Below are 21276 nucleotides of genomic sequence, written 5' to 3' on the forward strand. Positions count from 1 at the left end.
GCTGAAAAGAAGGATCCTTGGCAGACCTACATTTATGAAAGACACATGGATTTTTTTTCTGCTTTACATTTAGAATAAAATAATCGTTAAATCTGTTGGCAACAAGCACTGATAATTGCCAGCATAGATACTGCATATGCTGCTGCTACATGAAAAATGGAGGGACTATTTTTTGCCATTGACTTCTACAAAGGATTTCATAAATCTACTCTGTTTTTATATGGTAGATGTCATATGTCGTCTCTCTCAAACTCTGTCACAGACGGCATTATCTAGCTAGACAAACTGATAATGCGCAGGCCTGTATACATATAATCACAGCCGGATCCAAAGTCTACTGAAGTGAATGGATCCATTGACTTCAATAGGCTTTGGATCACCATCAGATCTGCCAAGTGTTATGAATCCTGTGTGACTCACATCTGGCAGTCTTGCAACCCATTCCCGTAGCCCATTTGGAGTCACGCATCCAGCTGGGCTGCAAAGAGAGTCTGTAGTTGCTCCTCTAGGCCACAAGAGGGCTACTGCTTGTTCTCCTTAGCCTCTGATCTTTCTACTCCTCCTCCTGGGTCTGAGCAGGGCCTTCAAGGAATAGGGTCTGGAAGAGGCAGGTGGCTGGCAGGGAAAGAAGCGGGAGAGGGGTTCATCCCTATTCCTGCCCCTGTGCCACCTAGAGAGTCACCCAGATAGCCTCAGCTATCTTCCCATCTAGCACCCAGCATCCCCTCTACCACATGCAGCCCCAGACCGCTATCAATCAAACAGCACCCTATGTACCCCAGCATCCACCCACCTACCACCCCATGACATCCTCCTCCCCAGCCCCATCCATGCCACCTTTGGCTGAACAAGGAAGACCCCCCTGAACTTGGATATCCTGTGGCTCTTTGGGGAATGAATCCCTGGTGTAGACAGCTTCCCCTTTTCAAGGCTTTATTGCCCTTCTCCCCCATCCCTAATGGCACAGTGTGACTCTAGCATAATTGGTGATATTCTTGACTGGTGCTAGCCTGGGCCTGCCAAGTATCTGTTGCAGTGCAGACTCAGTGTGATTTAATGTAGCTTCAAACTGCATTAATGCCTCACCAGATTTCCACATGTAAATCTGGCATATTGGCAGGGGTCAATATGGGGAACAGCTAGTCCCGTGCTCTGCTCAGGGGCCTCCTTCACCCAGTGCCCAACCCCGGGAGCAGGGCCAGATCCAGCTTTTTTTTGCCGCCCCAAGCAGCAAAGAAGAAGAAAAAAAAAAAGATAAAGCCACAATCAGTGGCACTTCAGCAGCAGCTCTCCCACGCTGCTTCATTCTTCGGTAGTAATTCAGCGGCTGGTCCTTCCCTCTGAGAGGGACTGAGGGACCCACCACCGAATTGCCGCCGAAGACCCAGACGTGCCACCCCTTTCCACTGGCTGCCCCAAGCACCTGCTCTGGTGCCTGGAGCCGGCCCTGACCGGGAGGTACAGTATGGGATCTTGAGAGAAAGGACCGATGGAGATGGCATTTCACAGGAGGGAGGTTCCCCAGTGCAGCGTCCCCTCCGTGTGTGCAGGCAGAGAGGATGATTGGTTCTTTGTAATTTATCTTCCATACTGTGTAGTTCCTGAACTGCCTAATGAAATCTTAGTTAGCTGCTTACCTTACTTTTCATTCCTTAAGCATGCGTAACCTTTGAGTGCATCTCTCAGTTAAAAAGTGTTTCAGTATGACGGAATCTAGTTGATGAGTTATTTGTGTCAGAGGCCTTGTATCCACAGTACTGAATTACATGGCCATAGATTTTTTGATATTGCTTTGCCAGATTGGTGAAATGCTATACAGGGCACTTACTGATGACTTAAGTCAATTTTTTTTTGTTCTGTTAAGATGAAATATTGGGCAGAAGTTATAAATAAAGAGTAGGTATGTTTGACTCCTTGAGATACTTGCAAAAACTGTCAAACTACTCACAGATAACTGGATAACTAGACCTGGCCTGACACCATGCTGACCAAACCCAGAAATAATGTCTGTAAGTAATACAACATATAGACATTATATGAAAACAAATTTTCAAATAGTCTTATGAGGACACAACATACAACAAAGTTTGCTTTAAACCTATTTGTCTTCCCATATACCACCACGTGGCTGGGTGAGGACCCTGACTACAGTAGAATTGGTGCGCAGCTGGGGAGTGAGATATTCTGACCCTGTGAAGGACCCCCGCATCCTTGTGCATCATAGAGTTAAAGTCATCCCTGTGCAAACACTCAGCAGTAGGCCTGAGCACTGCTCAAGTGCCATTTAAGTTTTATATTGAAGGCTTAAGAATCACATTAGTGGCCAGTAGGCCTTGTGCTGGCCCTCTGCGCAGGAGAGAATTTCAACCAATACTGCATCTTGTCAAGGAGACTCACTTCATCACAGCTAGCAGGAGTGTTCTGGAGGCAGGGCCAGTGGAGCTAGAAAGACCCATCCTGGCCCCTGGGAACCTCCCTTGGAGACATCTTTGTTACTGTGGTTGTATACAAAGGCAAGGGTTTGGCTCTTCAAAAATATTTGTCAGATGAACCTCTATCCCAAGAAGACCTGAATGGAATCAGAATATTAACAAAGCTTAGGTGACGGAACAGCAATAGGAAGCACCAACCAAGAATTAAAAGGGTGAGATTTGATGGAGGTATAATAAATATATATTGGATTCTTTAAAAAAAGATTAGAAGGCCTGACATACTTGTGCATGCTCTGTCTTGTGAGTAACCTGTATTTCTGCCAGTGAGATTGTGGATATTATTAAATCAGACCAATCTGTATATATTTAGTAAAAGATCATCCAGGGATGTAGCTTCTTTCATTTGTTTTAAGTGAATTAAACATCTGAAGATTTCCTGGGAGTTGACTTCACTGTCTGTAGTCCAAACCTTTCAAGATGCCTAATGTAGTCCAGTTTGGCTTTTGGAAACACTGCAAAGTTAAGATGAGAGAAGCTACGTGGACTGGTACAATCCTAGGTTCCAAACTGAGAATATGGTAATCCTCAACTTCTGAGCACAGCAGTCACCAGAGCTGGCATTTCCCTCTTTGCAGAGCTCCATCACATATTTGGATTGAAATCCTGGCTCCACTGAAGTCAATGGCTCCAATGAAGCCATAGATTTCAGTGGGGCCAGGATTTCACTCTGGGGTGTCAAAGTCTCCTCTCACATGGTATAAATCAGGAGTAACTTGACTGAAATCAATGGTGTAAAGCCAGTATAAGTGCAGAGGATAATTAGGCTTATAATTTTATAATCAGCACAGTGAATTTTTAAATACTTTCCAGCTGAAGAGTTGCTTTTCAAAGCCAATTAAATAAAGGTTAGACCTAGTTGCTTAATTGAAAACATAACAACAGGGTAGGCGATCAAATAAGGTCTGATGAAGTGGGTATTCACCCACAAAAACTTATGATCCAATACATCTGTTAGTCTTTAAGGTGCCACAGGACTCATTGTTGCTTTTTAATGAAATAAGGGTGATTTAAAAAAAATAGTAGAGCAATACTTCTGACCTGCAAATTGCTTTAAGTGCCCTGGGGAATCTGGAGCTCTGTAGATCTTGTCAAAACAATACAGTAATATGAACAAGTTCCAAAGAGCAGGACTTTGTAGCTCGTCAGCAAGAGAGAACTCTACAGAATATTGATTCCCTTGTTGCCTTCATAGTTCTTGGGTCTCAAGACCAAAGCTTGTACAAAATGAGGTAAGACCAAAGAGAGTTCAGTACTGAAAAGATTTGCTTTTTATTAGACATAGGACTAAATTCTGCCCTAAGTTACGCTTGTGACCTGGTTGAAGTCAACCAAAAGAGAGCGAGAGTGAGAACAGCCACATAAAGGATGGAGATCACAGAGAGCAGCTACAACATGGCAACTGAGGGAGCAGTCATAAGAACAAAATAATGTGAGAAAGAAGAGAAGCTCCTTCTATATTAAGAGTCAAGAGAGAAAGAGATAGTGGGGTTGCAAGAGGCGAATGTCAAGGAAGAATTTGGCCAATGCCTTGCTATAGAATACCAGTAAGAGGTTAAGTTTTTAGGTGTGCATCATAAAATTCGGGACCGAGAGAAATCCAAACAGAACAATAGTGAGCAACATCTTGTACAATATGTTCTATTGACAATAGCCATCCCATTTACAAGCAAATTAGGTAAAACATCTGAAGGACATTTTGCTTTTTCAAACTGGGCCTTCATCTCCTGCTGATAGATTCCATTGGAACAGGTAGGGTATGCAAAATGATATGCCACTTTGGAGAATTAATTTAAGAAGTTTAATAATGTAGGTCACATTTTAGGAAAATCATAAACAGCTGAACATCATTCAGTATCCACTCAATCAAACCCTCAAAGCAGAAAGAGAAACTGAACAGCATGGAGTGAGAAGTGATGAAAGTCATGACACTGTTAGGTTCTCCATCTGTATGTACATTTCACACCCAAACAAATCTTTGATTTCTACTAGAAATCTACTAGATTTCTTTATAACTCTTCAGTGCTAGATTTATGAATCAATATCACTGGCTTCAAGAGACCAAACCTTCTCAGTTTTTTCAATTCTGACCATAAACTGTAATAAACACCTAGGAAGGTTTGATAAAAGGTCTCTCTAAAGTTTTGGGTAGCAGGATAGGGCCCGATTCTGTAAACCCTGTATGACTCATGAGCAATCCCTCTGTTTTGCAACAGCATGTTTCAGCTTAGCAGCCAGAAGGAAGATGTGGCTCTTGCCATTTGCTTAAGCAAGGTAAGGAAAACTCTCTAGGTTTCCTGGTAAGGAAAGAAAGAAAAGTGGAAGGTGAGAAGAGAGAAAAATGGGGAGACAAGATTTGAGAAATGGGAGGAAAGAGAAAGAGGAGGCAAAGTGGGGAAGAGAAACAGGAGGAACTGAAAAAATAGGGAAAGGAGAAAAATGGGAAGGGGGAACATGCTGGAAAAAATGCTAGAATTATTGTTCCAGTGCTCTGAAGTTTGTGTAGGTCACAGTCTTGCAAAGACTTAATGTACATGCTTAACTACACTCCTTGGAAGTAGACCCTTTGTAGTCAGTAACTTTACTCAAAATGTGTAAAGTTTTGCATGTGGCTAAGTCTTTGCAGGATCAGGGTCTTACTTTGTTGATTCTGTTTAATAATAATGAGGATGAATGTTAACTACTCTTGTAATCAGCTGAAGTTTTTAAGTTCTCATTACACTCTATCCTAGACCTTGGGGTCAAGATTTACCAAGTCAAGGGGAGCTGCTAGCTGCTTAGCTATTTAGAAAATCATGCCACTTATTTAAGTGTCTAACTATGGGCTTAGGAACTGAACTTTAGGTTGCTATTTTTGAAAGCCTTCGCCCTAGAGTTTGTATGAGGAAACTAGGCATGTCTTTATGTTATCTTGAGCCCTGTGCTTTCTGATTGTTGGCTAGATATTGGCACATTTGGCAAATTGACTGTCACAGATTGGTCTGTGTCACAGCAGCGCCATATCTGCTCCAGGCTTGCTTTTATAACTGATCCTTTTAATGTCTGCCCAAACATATACCGCAGCAGTAACAAACACTCTGGCTGATACCAACTTAAAACAAGTGGGCTCCTCAATAACTGGGTTGTGATTCCAACATTTTCCAGTATGTTTCCTTAAAAGCCCCTAATAATGTGAATATTTATCATCTTTGAGAGTTTCTACATGGAATACAGTCTCTTGTTTGTGCTGAATAATACAACCAGCCTAGTTATTATTGATTATTTAGAGAGTAAGCAGCAGTACTTGTTTGCTTTTAATATTGGATGACAGCTATTTAAACAACATTGATTTTGTATAGTGTGACAGACCCAGGCCAGTGGGGTACAGGAGTCTGGTAGAGGGCAAATATACTGGTCACTGGATGAGTAGTTTTCTGTTCCTGGAGTGACCAGAGCAGGGGCTGCACTGGAGTAATCAGGAACCTGCTAGAACCAATTAAGGCAGACAGGCTGATTAGGACACCTGCAGCCAATCAAGGCAGGCTAATCAGGGCACCTGGGTTTAAAAAGGAGCTCACTCCGGTTGGGGGGTGGGGGGCAGAGCCAGAGGAGAGGAAGTGTGTGTGAAGAGCTGAGAGCAAAAGGTGCAAGGAGCTGAGAGTGAGAGGGTGTGCTGCTGGAGGACTAAGGAGTACAAGCATTATCAGACACCAGGAGGAAGGTCCTGTGGTGAGGATAAACAAGGTGTTTGGAGGAGGCCATGGGGAAGTAGCCCAGGGAGTTGTAGCTGTCATGCAGCTGTTACAGGCGGCATTATAGACAGCTGCAATCCACAGGGCCCTGGGCTGGAATCCGGAGTAGAGGGCGGGCCCGGGTTCCCCCCAAACCTCCCCACTCCTGATCAGACACAGGAGAAGTTGACCAAGACTGTGGGAAAGATCACTGAGGTGAGCAAATTTGCCAATAAACGCAGGACCCACCAAAGTAAAGGAGGAACTTTGTCACAATAGTTAAAATATTTATTAGGTAAATATGTATGGAAAATTAGATTCCAGAATATCTACAAGATTTAGTGGATAAAATGAACCTTGAGGCTTTTTTCTATGGAGGTTCGAATCTTGTCAATCTAATCTCAGTAATCTTGTAGGAACTATGTTTTCCTTGATTTTTCGTGATCACATATTTACATCTGGGCACATCTTCTAGACAACAGCACGTGACCCAAGTATAATGGGGTTGAGTATTAGGAATCACCTTGTGTCAGCTGGTCTTTTTTATAATCTTTTGGAAAAGTGCTATAGAATTTAATAGAAAAATGCAAAATTTTCTATAAGTTCTCTTGAACCATTCTGTGCATATTATTAGAGGATTCCGCTGCTGCTCTAGAATGCTATAGGACGATTTTTTTTAAAAACTGTAAAAAGGAATGTATTTGCTATTAAATTCTGCAGGGTTATAGAATATTTTCCATAGAGCTGTTTCTACAGGAAATCTATTGGCTTCATCCCTATTAAATTATATAGGAATTTTCCATATGGACATCCTGCCGTAACCAAGAAATGCAAAACACCTTATTCTTTCCTCCTCCTCACTTTCTCCTTGCATGGGTGGAGTTTTTGTTTGCTTGGGCTTGCATGTTTCATGATACAGTTCTTGTCACACTAATGAACCTTGCTTTTTGTTTTGAAAGCAGTGCTGCTATTCATCTGAGTCCCTTGGGGTGGGGGGGTGAGTTCTATAACCTTGATCTAGATGTTGAGAAAATTCTGTCTCTGGCACTCCCAAATCTCGCTCTCATGATCAACAGACCCAGTCCAGATTTTGCTTTGAAAGCTCTGTTTGGTGATGGGGTCAGTGCAGAATCAGACCGGAGAATGTAGCTCTTGTGAGAAGTTGTGGTTACTCTGAGACATGCAAACTCTTGGGCAGCTGGACCAAGCCTATGGGAAGCTTTGACTGTGAAAGCAGAGACCTTGAGTTTGACTCTGTATTCAGCAGGACCTGACTGCTATAAGCAGAGCATTAGAGTGATGTGCTCACAATGGCTTGAGTTGTTCAGCAGGAAAATCGATGCTTTCTCTATCAGGTTTGGGGGGATTTTTTAGATTTGGTTGGTGCAGTCCTAGATATCTCTTCCCCCACTATCACCCCCTCCAGCCCCAGATTCCCAGACACTTCAGGATGGAGCTTCCCTGAAGCAGAAGGCATCTCTGTCCACCTCTGCCCTGTGTAGGGGAACTGCACTGGCTCTCCACACTCATAACTTCCTGAGGTCCAAATGGAAACATATGATTTCAAGGAAACTTTGAGCCAAACAACTAGGCTTAGCAACTTGTAGGCATGCTTCTTAGAATCATGTCTTTCTCACCTCACAGAAGTGCTGTCTGGCTGCACAGCATGTGGCCCAAGGGTGACAGTGTAAAGCAAAATGGAAAGTTTCCATTTATTCTTCTTCAAGTGGTTGCACATATTCATTCCGTTGTAGGGAATTGTGCACCCAGCATATCATTGTCAGAGAATTTTTCCCTATGCGGTACCTACCTGGGCAGCCTGAGCATCCTTTGCTGCCACACACCACTTTGTGCAGGTATAAAGGGCGGAGCCAGCTCCAGCCACCCTCTCAGTTCCTTCTTACCACATGTGGTGGTTTTTGCAATGATTACAGTCTTGCTGCTGCAAGTTCTTCCCTCATTCCTTGTCCAGATGCCTGTTTTTACATAAAGTGGCTTCATACTTAGTTAGATCAGGGGTGGGCAAACTTTTTTGAGCCGAGAGCCACATCTGGGTGGGGAAATTATATGCAGGACCAGGGTAGGGGGTTGGGGTGCGGGGTGTGGGAAGGAGTGTGGTGTGTAGGAAGGGGCTCAGGGCAAGGGGCTGGGGCAGAGGAAGGTATATAAGGGGGCTCAGGGAAGGGGGTTGGGGTGCAGGATGGGGCCCAGGGCAGGGGTGCAGGAGGGGGCTCAGGGCACAGGTTGGGGTACAGGAGTGATGTGGGGTGTGGCAGGGAGCTCAGGGCAGAAGGTTGGGGTGCACAGGGATGCAGGGTACAACAGGGGACTCGGGTCTGGGGTGCAGGAGGAGTGCAGAATGTGCAAGGGGGCTCAGGGCAGGGAGTTGGGATGCAGGAGGAGTGCGCGGTGCAGGAAGGGGACTTAGGGCAGGGAGTTGGGGGGGCAGGGTGCAGGAGGGGTTTGGGCTCTGGGATGGTGCAACGCGCCCTAGCCACGCCTCCAGGTATCTCCCCCGAAGCTCCCATTGGCTGCGGTACCCTGTTCCCGGACAATGGGAGCTGCGGGGGACGGTACCTGGAGGCAAGGGCAATGCATGGAGCCCTCTGCCCCACTCCCCCACCCAGGGGCTGCAGGGACGTGGTGCTGGCTGCTTCTGAGAGTGGCGTGGAGCCTGTGACACCACAGGGGGCAATCCTGTGGGCCGGATCCAAAGCCCTGAGGCGCCGGATCCAGTCCATGGGCCGTAGTTTGCCCACCCCTGAGTTAGATAGTCTATAGTTAAGATAGTGATTAGTTAGATATATATTTTTGGCAGTAGGGTTTTTTAGGCCTGTAGGCTGACCAATTCAGTTTTTGGTACCAGTGCTGGAGTCATGCCTCAATCTGTGGGGTTTAAATCATGTCGCTCCTGCAGCAAACCAATGCCAGTGAACAACCCACAATCCAACTGCCTTAAATACTTGGAGGAGTCCCATGTGAGGGACAGATGTCACATGTGTAGAGGATTTAAGCCTCACTCTAAAAAGGACAGAGCAGCTAGGCTTAAGTATATTCTTATGGAGGCAGCATTCTGTCCACTCTCAGAGCTGTCCAGTTTGCAGTAGGCACAGTGTACATCAGCATCGGTCCAGATGATCCCCCTGACTTACCAGGGTCAAAAACTCAATCACTGTCATTGGTGCCAAGTAAGACGCACAAGACCTCCAGGGACTCAGTACTTCACTCAACATGACCCATTATAGTGAAGCCTTCTAAAAGCAAGGTTCTGGAACAGATGCTGAAAGGAGGCACTCTTTAAAACACTCTTCAACTAGGAAATGGTTATCAGCTCCAGGGCCTGTGCCAGGTCTGTCAAGATTGACCCCCAAAGTGCCCAGTGCAGCTTTTTCAGGCTACCTTCTGGTACCTTAGAGCTAAGAGGCATTAACGGTACCATTGACACCAGAGGTGTATGCAGCTGCTAGATACCTACTTAAGAGCTACTTAACCTTTTTGTACCAGTTTCCCCAGTGGTGCAGAAGGTCTTCAGTCAGTACCAATACCTAAGGACCCTACTCCAGCTTCTCTGAAGCATGTGATGCCAATGCCACCTACACTTTACTTATCTCGGAAGATGGTACCAATGAGGGAGAAGCCAGCTATGATTTCTCCTGTATCACCATCCCTAGTTTCTGGCTGTATCTCCTCAGTACTGACTGGTTCTGCTCACCCATTACTGGAAGACTCAGGTTCTTCATCTTCTTCAGAATCAGAGATTGGGTCCTATGAATCCAAGCTAGACAGTAGAGGCATCCTGCGTCATAGACGTGTGTCCCATGGTTCTGACAAAAACTTCAGCAGTGACCATCAGACAAGGGACAATGGCCTGGTCAGCGATGGGGTCCCAGCAACATGTCAATGAACTTTATAGTCCCACTGGGTTCCAGCTGCCAGGTCATCCACCTCATTCTATTTCCTAGGACACATGTTGAGAGCATCAGCACTGGAGACAACATCTTCCTGTTGTCAAGACTAGGACTGGTACCAAACCGGTGGAAGCCATCTTAGTAGTTCCTCCAGCAGAGGAGATAGAGCATACCCTGTTTCAACATCTGTGTGTTTCCTCTTCCTCATCACGAGCTGAGGTGGTAGAGGCAGTGAGCAATTCTTTCCCACCAAATCATTATAGAGCTCACCAGGATATATTAAAAAAGGATAGCCATAGTCCTAGATATTCAGGAGGCCCATGAGAAATCCCACAACCTGGTGAATATTTCGGCTTCAACAGAACTCACCAGGGTGGCTCTGTCAATCAATGATGCTATTATGGAGCCAGTCAAGGTTTTGTGTCATACCCCATCTTTCCTCACCCCACAATGAAGAGAGCAGAGGGGAGATACTATGGCCCCTCTAGGAGATTTGAGCATACATACATCCCTAGATAATGATAGTTAACTGATAGCGAGACCTTGTAAGTTACTGATGGTTATTTGACAAATAGTTATTTACCAGAAACTGTACAAATTATGAGCACATTGTGTAAAAGCACCTACATGACTTAAGAATCTACGTTCCATTGATTTTTAAAGTCAGTGAAACTTGGGAGCTTTTGAAAATTTTACTCTATTACTAAATAAGATAGAGTGAAATCCTGGCTCCACTAAAGGCAACAGGAGTTTTGCTGTTGATTTCAATGGGACCAGGATTTCACCTATGATCTTTAAAACTGTGTGAGCAGGAGAGATCATCAAAAGAAAGAGTGTAAAGCAAGATGAGGAGAGGGACAAAGACAGAGTCCAGCGAGACCCTGGAAAGTGGAGAGGTGAGACAAAGGCATTGCCAAAGCAAGAGGAGGACTGGGAGAAGGACGGTATTGTGCTGGTCCGAAGAGGTTAAGGTATTGAGAAGGAGAGAATGGCTGACAGTGTCAAAGGCAGCAGAGGCATGAAGGAAAATGAAGATGGAATATAGGCCATGAAATTTTCTTAGAAAGGGGTCACTAGAAATGTTGGTGAGAGCAGTTTAATGGAGTGAAAGGAGCAGAAACCAAGTTGAAAGATGGAGTTAGAGAGGAGGAACTCAAGGCAGAGGTTGTAAATGTGTTCAATTAGTTTAGAGATAAGGGGGGATGGTAAGACATTTAACTGAGCCATTTAGAGTTGATGTCATAGGCAATGGTCTTCTCTCTCAAAGGTTTTTGTTCCATGAATATAAAAATAAAAATGGTGATTGCTTTGCAATAAACATAAAAACTGCAATTGATTTGTGTTATCTCTTCTCTCTAATTGCCTCATATATCAGTTTAGAATTTAGGGAACTAAATTCATCCAATAGCAAAGAATGTTTTCTGGGTCTGCTTTCTAACAGGGAAAAAGGCTTTTTTATTTTTCCATTGATGGACAGTTCATACATAATGAAACATATTCCCTTGAAGAGGGCACTCACAAGTCCTCCTCTGCCTTAAAATTCCAATAATAACTGTGTGCAGGGGTTGTGTAGGCTGCATGGCTGTGCACAGGTCCTTTGCACCCCTATGTGCTAGAGTGGTGGGTTCCATCTCAACTCTGAATAAGTCAGCATGGAAGGTGGATGAGCAGGCCAGGAGACGAGTAGATCTATGTTTAGATGGAACTAGTGGGCACAAACCTCTGACCAAAGGATGTGAAGCTAAGAGACTGTTATAGCAGCTGCCTAGAGGCTGCCAAGCTACTCTCCTAATTACAAAGGTAGATTTCATTCTGCATTCCCCACCTCATTCCCCACACAAAGCCCATTTACTTGGGCTTTATGCAGGAGATCAATGAATATATACGTTTTAAATGCAATAACTGCTGTAACTGAGTTGTATAATCCTGCAATAGTAAGAGCACCAGAAGCAAAGACTTCTTATGAAACAAGTAGAAGGGTGTAGTCTTACCATAAGGAAGAGTCCTCCAAGTGCCTGACTGCAGTGAGCTAAATTCTCTCTCCAGATATTGTTTTAAAAAAATTCTAGGCTTCTGAGAGAAACTGGCAATGTCAACAAAAGGAAAGGTCCTAGAAGAGAGAGCAAACTGTCAGAAAATGATGAAAAAATATCCACAAATGTCAACTCTGAGAAAACAGAAGGAAATGTATCAAGGCATTCAGGAGAGAGTTTAGGGAAGCAGGGCTGTCCTGCCTCCAGCAATTGACCAAAAATGGACTTCATGAAAATCTGATCTTACATGAAAGGAATCAGCCAAATGGTTTTAATGGGCAAAGGTTTTGAACACAAGAAGAGAAAGGCAGACTATATAAAAGGACAGTCTGTTGATTGAAAACGTTTTGGCCTCCGTTGAAACAGTAGCTGTAGGTCTCTCTGAATAGGAGGAGATAAAAAACTAGATTAGTTGCAAAAGTTAAATGGAGGATCAAGTTTGAAGATGCCTATCCAAAATGGAATAAGAAACTGATTTAGCATAAATGGAAGTGCTCAGGGCTGAGCAGTATAGATGGGAAGTAATCCATCATGCTGTGCTATGAGAAAAACATCTTTTTGGCAGGAATTTCATGCTGCTACATGAAATTGACTTAAAATATACCAACCAGGCATAGCTAGAAATCAAAGAAACAGTGCATCCTATGCTGTGAATTTGATGTGGCCTGTCTTAATCACTGATGAATGAAATGTATCCAAGTGCTAAGAAATCCTGTGCCCCAACACTTAAACCTTTGGTGCTCTCTAATAATGGCCATTAGGTTCAATGGGTTGTTTTTTTTCTTCTAATAAAACTAAATAAAAAGCACAAGTGGCTTGCTAAGCACATACAAAATACTGACATTATTTTGTACGTGTTTAGCAAGCCACTTGAACTCTTTATTTGGTTGTAATACTTGTCTTTTTTAATTAGCCAACTTATTTGAAGGGAAAAAAGCACAGTAAAGGGTTCAAAAGCAAAGAACACCCTAATGTTAGCATGAAAGAGGTATCTTATGCACAAAAAATTACCATTGAATTCAGTGGGAGTTCTCTAGCCTATCTAATATAGCTATGCCAGACAAAAAAATGTGATGAAGCCAAAATTAAGGTTTCAGGTACATATCTGTGATTTAAGTGCATACTCCTTCCTAAAATATCTGCGTTAAAAATATTTAGAAAGCCAGGCAAGCAGGAGTTAATCTTGCACTTCCCCAGCAAGGCATTGACTCTAACTCTCAGCAGCAGTAGAGGCAACACAAGAAGTTGCCATCTAAAAGCAGAATCCCACAAAAACTGCATGTTAAATAAATATGCAAAAATGATGACTGTTGGAGCTATCATTTCACCTTGCATCCATTTCCATTGCATTGTAGCCCCCAATGAACTAAAACTAGAGTGTCGCCCAACAATTTGGGTATGTGAGGAATGCAGGATTGGACCTTAACTGTTACCTCACCAGCCTACATTTACTCCAGGATAATCCGCAGTGCCACATTCATTCAGTTAGATTGTTTGAAAGGCAACAGCGCTTCAAATAATAAAAATACCATTTACAGTTGTCTTAATTTTAAGAAATAAGAAAAATAAATATAAAAGGGGGAAAGATTGTTTATACAGGGTTTTGAAGTACCACTTCCAATTAAAGCATAATATCATGCCTAAACTTCTAACTCTAACTGAAGGGCTTTTATATGAACAGATTTTTAATAGCCACAAGGCACAGTCAAATCAAATAGGAATTGGAGTGGTCCTCTGTAATTTGTGTATTAGACTTGGATGGAGCACCAACTGGCTGTTTAGTCACAGAGAACTGCCAGAGGGTAATTTGATTGATGGAAAACAATACAAAGAGGTAGAATAACCAGTGCATTTTCAAGGTATCATTGAATCTAACAAACATGGTGCAGTATTTGCTCAGATGTATCTGAATTTCCCGATCATGTTAGGAAAAATAAAGATCTTATTAGCTTATTTGGCCAAATTCTGTTGTGATACACCAGTGTGATTCTAGAGTAACTCCATTAGATTCAGCACATATTTCGAATTTACACAAAGGTAACAGAGAAGAGACATTGACCCTTAGTAACAAAAACTGTACAGGTCTCCTGAACTAATAGTTCATCTGTTTATTTCAATATACACAAAAAAGCATCCATCAACATATGCCAAATCCTCAGCTGATCTAAATCAACAAACCTCTGTTGACGTCACTGCAGCTATACTGATTTACTTCAACTGGAGATCTGGCCCTCTAGATTTTAGGTGCCTTTGACTTAAATTAAAAATCAGTCACATTAAAACCTATTAGCCTAAAATCAGAGAAGCTGATAGCTTGGCTTGAATTTACTAAATTACTAAAATCTGCAAAGTCACAGGTATTTTCTCACAGTGGGAGGAATGCAGATTAGCCACTGAGCAAAAGTGGTGTCCACTCGCAAAATAAAACCAGCTTCAAGACTTTGCAGATATTATGGTGGAGCATCTCCTTTGTCTCACACAAACAAATATAATTATGGTGAAAATAGTTGTTTCAGCCTGAGATTTCCACAACCAGCACATGATCTAGTACAGCCATGGTTTATCACAGATCATCTCTACACCAAAGCGAACTATGAGGAAGAAGCAGGGAAGTAGGTGTTTCTTTCGTGCTACCTTTAATGTGTTTTTTGCTTTTTATAATTGTACAACATCTCTGCAATATGAGTACATTGAAGACATATTTTATCAGGCCCTCTAAGTCTATTTTTAGGCATTATTTTCTGTTCCTACATAGTTTTGTTCAACTTCACAATGATCCCTCACTTGAAAAGAGGAAACTAGAATGAAGGCTGAAGCCATACATAAATCCAGCCCTAACTCCTGCTGTAGAGAGCAAAAAGTCACCAAGAAAATGAAATGAGCCCCTCTACAACTGGAATCTGTTTCCAACTGTTTCACCCCATCTATCATCATTTGGAATGACTCAGCCACCTGCTGCAGTAGAAATCTTGAACCCAGCAACATCAGTCTTAATGCCAGTTATTATGCTATCTATCAAAATGGAGTAAAAGAAGGAATCTGATCATTCAGTGAGCTTCCCTAATTCTACAATGTAGCCAGTATAACCACCCAGGGCGACACATGTTAGTCACGTTGCCCTCACTTTAGAAAAACATCAATTATCAAACCAGCAACATATTTCTTAGAATGAGCCTATTCAGGAAATACTGAATCCTGAGTAACTGAACAGATTTTCCTTCAGCCTGGTGCCTCAGCAGATCTCAGATAGGCCGGTATCCTGGGATACCCATACTCTTCACCATATGTCATTCCTTAATGCTGAGTCTTACATTAGCCTCTACAATCTCTGAATTCATAGAGGTTTTAATTAGCACAGTGAAAAAATGAAGCACAACAGCAACAAGAACAAAGTAATAGTTACCACAAAATCTTCTGCATGGAATATGTCACATTTTATTGATTTATTTAGAATCATACATTATTATGGTTGGAAGGGACCTCAGGAGATCATCTAGTCCAACCCCTGTATCATAAACCTAGTCCCAGATTTGGACCTTAGCGTCCAAAATATGGGTTTTAGCATGAAAACCTCCAAGCTTAGTTACCAGCTTGGACCTGGTAAAGCTGCCACCACCCAAAAAATTAAAGTGTTTTGGGGCACTCTGGTCCCCCCAAAAACCTTCCCTGGGGACCCCAAGACCCAAATCCCTTGAGTCTCACAACAAAGGGAAATAAACCTTTTCCCTTCCCCCCTCCAGGTGTTCCTGGAGAGAGACACAGAAGCAAGGTCCGTGAATCTAAACAGAGGGACTCCACCCTCCCCGTTCCCAGTCCTGGAAAACAGAATTACCTCCCTCTTCACCCAGAGGGAATGCAAAATCAGGCTAGTAAATCTAACACACACAGATTTCCCCCTGACTTCTTCCTCCCACCAATTCCCTGGTGAGCTGCAGACTCAGTTCCCTGGATTCCCCACTAAAGAAAAACTCCAACAGGTCTTAAAAGAAAGAAAAATACATAAAAATGGTCTCTCTGTATCAAGGTGACAAATACAGGGTCATTTGCTTAAAAGAATATTGAATAAACAGCCTTATTCAAAAAGAATACAATTCAAAGCACTCCAGCAACTATAGACATGTAAATACAAAACAACAAACCATCTTTGTACTCACAACTTGGAAACAGGAGATTAGAAAGCAGGAAATAGAAAAATTCACTCCTCATAGCCAAGAGAGTACAGGCAGAAGACCCAAGAACAAAGGACTCACACACAAACTTCCCTCCACCCAGATCTGAAAAAGTCTGGTTTCCTGATTGGTCCTCTGGTCAGGTGTTTCAGGAACTTCTTTCTAGGTGTAAGAGACATTAACCCTTAGCTATCTGTTTATGACACCCTGCTCAAAGCAGGACCAATCCTCAAATCCCTAAATGGCCCCCTCAAGGATTGAGCTCACAATCCTGGGTTTAGCAGGTCAATGCTCAAACCACTGTGCTATCTCTCCCCCCATTACTATGTTTTAAATATTTAACTTGGAAAGTCCCGTTCAGGTGAAATCATCTCTTTTTTCAGAAACACTAACAGTAAAAACAGGCTAGAATGTAACCCTCATGGCTTTATTCTTATTTGACCCTTCAGTAGTGACACTATGGTTCAAATTTTCTCCTGGCCAGCACTGGGAGGAGGAGTGGGTTTTCTAAAAGCCTGTTGACCAGGCCAAGATTCCCAGGAAGAACCACGGTAGGGAACATGTTGCTGTGTTCTTTTGAAACATAGCAGAATGTAGCCCTCGCTAACATGTGGCAGACAGCAGCATGTGAGCTAGATGAATGGGAAAGGTACTGGCCATTCCCCCTAGCTGGCAGGCCATATTCCCAACGGTCATGATGCACCAGAAACAATGGCACTGGGGTCATGCCTCTAGCACTGTTTTGAGCACTATGTTGGAAATCTTGCTTTTGCTGCTGCACTGAAGAAAGAGGTTCCTACTGATCCTTACCACTCCCTCCCATATTGTACAGGGCAAAATCTAACCATAAACATATAGGTATTACTTAATCCACCACTGAAATATGGTATTCATAAAAAAATACAATCATTACAAGTACTTATGATTAATTAGATACTGTATTGTGTTATGAAGAATTAACTAGCTAATAGTTGGGATGGTAGATAAGACTTATTAATGTTCCTCTCTTATTTAATAAGCATTGAAAAAATATCTTGTTCTTCTGCTCTGTAGGTTTTCCTCTTGGCCTAGCAGTCAGTCAGTCAGTGTTATAACACTGACAGTGCCTTGCTAGTTTTTCACTCTGCCAAAGCTCGCTGCAATCTTGAAACAATAACATTCAAACTTGGAAAATTTTCTGGCTGATGTTGCATAACATGAATTGTGTGTGTTTTTATCTGCATGATGGGCTTGTGCAAATAGTACATTTAAACTTCAGATGATGCTAAGTTATAATAGAAATAAGCATTTTTTCCACATTAATACTAGAAATGAGCCCACCATTTGAAAATGCTTTGCTGAAACTTTTTGACAACCAGACAAACAAGCTTGAAGTTGTAATATAATGGAACACCAATGACATCCAAAGACCACCAGGTGCCCAGATACCATGGTAATGAGCACAGTTTAAAAGCATGTGTATAAATGGGTCCTCCTATGGTTATTTAAATGGAGTATATTCCCTGATATTATTTTGAAGGTTGTACCCATCACTTGCTTCTCTTTTTAAAAAGCAGTAATTACGTGTTTTGTGGGTGTTAACTGCCACATAAGTTAATCACAATGAACATTATAATAAAAATGGATATCATCATATTGCAGAAAACATTGTGAATTCATTTTCTTTCTTTCTTTTGTTTTTTTCTTTTGTACCCATCATAAGACTTTTATGGAGAGTGGTATTGAGGGAGAAAAAATCCACTTAATCAAATCTAGTCTTCTTTTTGCAGGTGCGGTTAGAGTGGCCAACAGACCTTGCCGTCAACCCTATAGACAACTCATTGTATGTACTGGACAATAACATTGTGCTGCAGATTTCTGAGACTAAGCGTGTGCGAATTATTGCGGGTCGCCCTATTCACTGCCAGGTACCAGGCATGGATCATTTCTTGGTCAGCAAGGTGGCAATCCATTCAACCCTGGAATCAGCTAGAGCAATCAGTATATCTCACAGTGGGACACTATACATTGCTGAGACAGATGAAAGAAAGATAAACCGCATACAGCAAGTTACAACAAATGGAGAGATCTCCATAATTGCTGGAGCCCCAACAGATTGTGACTGCAAGATTGACCCAAATTGTGACTGTTTCTCAGGTGAGCAGAGGCTAATCATCTTCCTTCCCTATTTTGTTGAGAGCCCATAGTCTTGGTTTGGATTACAGTATCTGCAAGAAAAAAACTGTTAAATGGTTCTTTTTCCTTGAGAAGCTAAAAAATTCTGTAACAGTTCGGCAAATCTTTTTGAATTCATTTAATTAAGCAGCAAATAAATGTGTATCTTTCCACACTAGGCACTGAAGGAGCGTCCGGGCGGGCTTTGTCTACCCTGTTTTGAAGCAGATCGTTACGCACAGATCTAAATTCATGCTGAGCCTACCTTACATGTCAGTTTTGCTTATCCATTTTCAGATATCACCATCCTCCATCAGAGCTTGGAATTTACCTTTCAGTGCTAATTACTTGGAGTGCACATAGCCCTTTTTATTGAGTGTCCCAAAGTGCTTCACATAGAATGTAAAACCCTATTTTATGCCTCCTCTAAACCTGAACCACAGAGGATGTTCAAAAGTTGCCTCTTGCTGCACATTTTAAGTGGTGTAGCCAGCATCCCTCTGGCACAAGACATACTGTGTGTGCCAGTCAACACTTCTGGCAACGCAAGCTGCTCCCTCCTTCACACACCAGAATACTGGGAGCCAAATTATGACTACCTCCTTCATAAATGCTGTGGGAGAGGAGAATGCAATCATTTGTTTCAGTCTTCATCCACCACTCCAATGCAGTCATCTCTGGCAGGAAACATGGTAGCAGTTTAACAGGGCAGAGCAACACAGCACAACATTTTAGATAAGAGAGCAGAGTTACTGTATCTAATTACAGTACTACAGGGGGGAATTGTCGATAGGCTGGCTGTAATTACACAGATTGGAATTCGGCCAGGACTGGAATTAACACGCCTCCTTGGTGCCAGGGGTTCGTTAATGACCAAAAAGCATTGTTTGCATCTGATATGAAGAGAGAAAAAAATCAAACACGTGTGGGCCAAAGGGTTTGGTTCATTGACACGTCACACTGCAGTAGTCATGAAAGCACCAAGTACACCTCTGAGTGACATCAGTTTCAAATATAGGTGAGATTGACCTCAGAAGTCTCAACTCAGTATGACCTTATTCAGCTAGTAAAGGACAACAATGGAGATTCTGCCAGCACTCCTTAGGGTACAGTGACCCCCCCCCCCCCCCCCCCCCCCCGGCTGAAAAGTCTGGAGGAACAGATGTGCAGCACAGTCCAGTCTAGTCCTGATAGTTGCCAGTGCTGGCTGGAAAGGGGGCAAGGTTAATATTTCTCATTTGTTCTGTACTACAGTTTATTACACACTGGTTGTTGGGTTGGTTGGTTTTTTTTAATGTAAGCTAATCTCCACTTGTAATTGTATCCAAATTACTGCTATTTATTTTATGATTGGATACTTTATTTATAGAATTATTGTACTTTGACTGTCTGACAGTGGGAAAGAAGTGAGGAGAAGATCTTCAGTTGTCATTATTTTGTGCTTTCGCATCGTACAATGTAATAGTTTTCTCAGCAGCAGGCTTTTGGATTTAGCAAAATTGGTGTAACTGAGATAATTGTATCTTATTGTTAATTTTCAGTGATGCTGATTCAGAATTACACCATTTTAGATAATGGGTTTTAAATTCATTGAAAAAAAAATTGGTTCACTGACTCTTATCAATGATTCTGGAGGCAGAGTGTGATGTCTCACACTGTGAAAGGGTAAACACAGAGATTATGGATTATATTTCTTTTCCAGGTGATGGTGGATATGCCAAAGATGCAAAGCTGAAAGCACCTTCTTCTCTAGCAGTCTCTCCTGATGACACACTGTACATAGCAGATCTTGGCAATATTCGCATCCGTGCAGTCAGTCGAAACAAGCCTCATCTCAGTGACATGAATATTTATGAGATTGCATCCCCAGCAGACCAGGAACTGTATCAGTTTACCACCAATGGGACCCATCTTCACACACTTAATCTGATAACAAGGGACTATATTTACAATTTCACATACAATGGAGAAGGAGACATTGCCACAATCACTAACAGCAATGGGAATTCAGTTCATATTCGCAGAGATGCTAGTGGGTTGCCTCTGTGGCTAGTGGTGCCTGGAGGCCAGGTGTATTGGCTAACAATAAGCAGCAATGGTGTTCTGAAAAAAGTATATGCTCAAAGCTACAGCTTAGCCCTGATGACATATCCTGGCAACACAGGTCTTCTAGCAACCAAAAGTAATGAGAATGGATGGACAACAGTTTATGAGTGAGTTCCTAATTTTAAACATTTTTTTCTTTACTCTGAAGTCTCATAAAGCATGCTGTTTGGAATGAAAATTGTATTTTTTCAAGCCAGTTCTAATAACTCGGCACGATACAAGACATGTAGAGCTGTTGCATAAGCTTATACAATACACAGCAGTATTAATTCTTAAGTGTCAAAGCCTGTTGTATGTGAAAGCACAATACTTAGTACGTATTAAGTGTTACAAAAAGTACTTGAAATTATACTTTGTTTGCCCTTTTGTTATTTAAAACCCCTGCAATCTGTGTTTGTGACTTTGGTCAGACAGCAGCTGGAGGAGCAGAGAGAGAGAGAGCTCAAGTCTAGAAACCAACTGAGGGAATGAGGAGGGTCCATAAAAAACGTTGTTTGGAGAGGGACCTTTTTGCATCTTGGATTTCATTTAATTGTGTTGATCAGTGTGGTTGAGACTACAAATGAGAATAGAGGCTGTGGCAGTAGCTTTGTTACTCAGGAAGTTAGCAGAAGGTGGTTGAGCAGGTGAAGATGCACGTGATGAAATGGAGCAGAAAATTTGCCCTGGGGAGGAAAGTAAGAATGGAGAAATAGTGTTAGCAGAAC

General features: G+C 42.4%; 1 protein-coding gene across 10 annotated transcripts in view; it reads left to right on the forward strand.

The window, feature by feature from the left end:
- Positions 1-21276, forward strand: part of TENM1 (teneurin transmembrane protein 1) — a 1405227-nt gene that overhangs the window by 1350241 nt on the left and 33710 nt on the right. For all 10 annotated transcript variants that reach the window (XM_030575184.1, XM_030575189.1, XM_030575193.1 and 7 more), the window contains 2 exons: positions 18079-18445; positions 20166-20676. In XM_030575184.1, coding sequence (XP_030431044.1) covers positions 18079-18445; positions 20166-20676 — 878 coding nt within the window. The remainder of the gene's footprint in view (positions 1-18078; positions 18446-20165; positions 20677-21276) is intronic.

The sequence above is a fragment of the Gopherus evgoodei genome, chromosome 9 (genome assembly GCF_007399415.2).
Source record: "Gopherus evgoodei ecotype Sinaloan lineage chromosome 9, rGopEvg1_v1.p, whole genome shotgun sequence".
NCBI lineage: Eukaryota > Metazoa > Chordata > Testudines > Testudinidae > Gopherus > Gopherus evgoodei.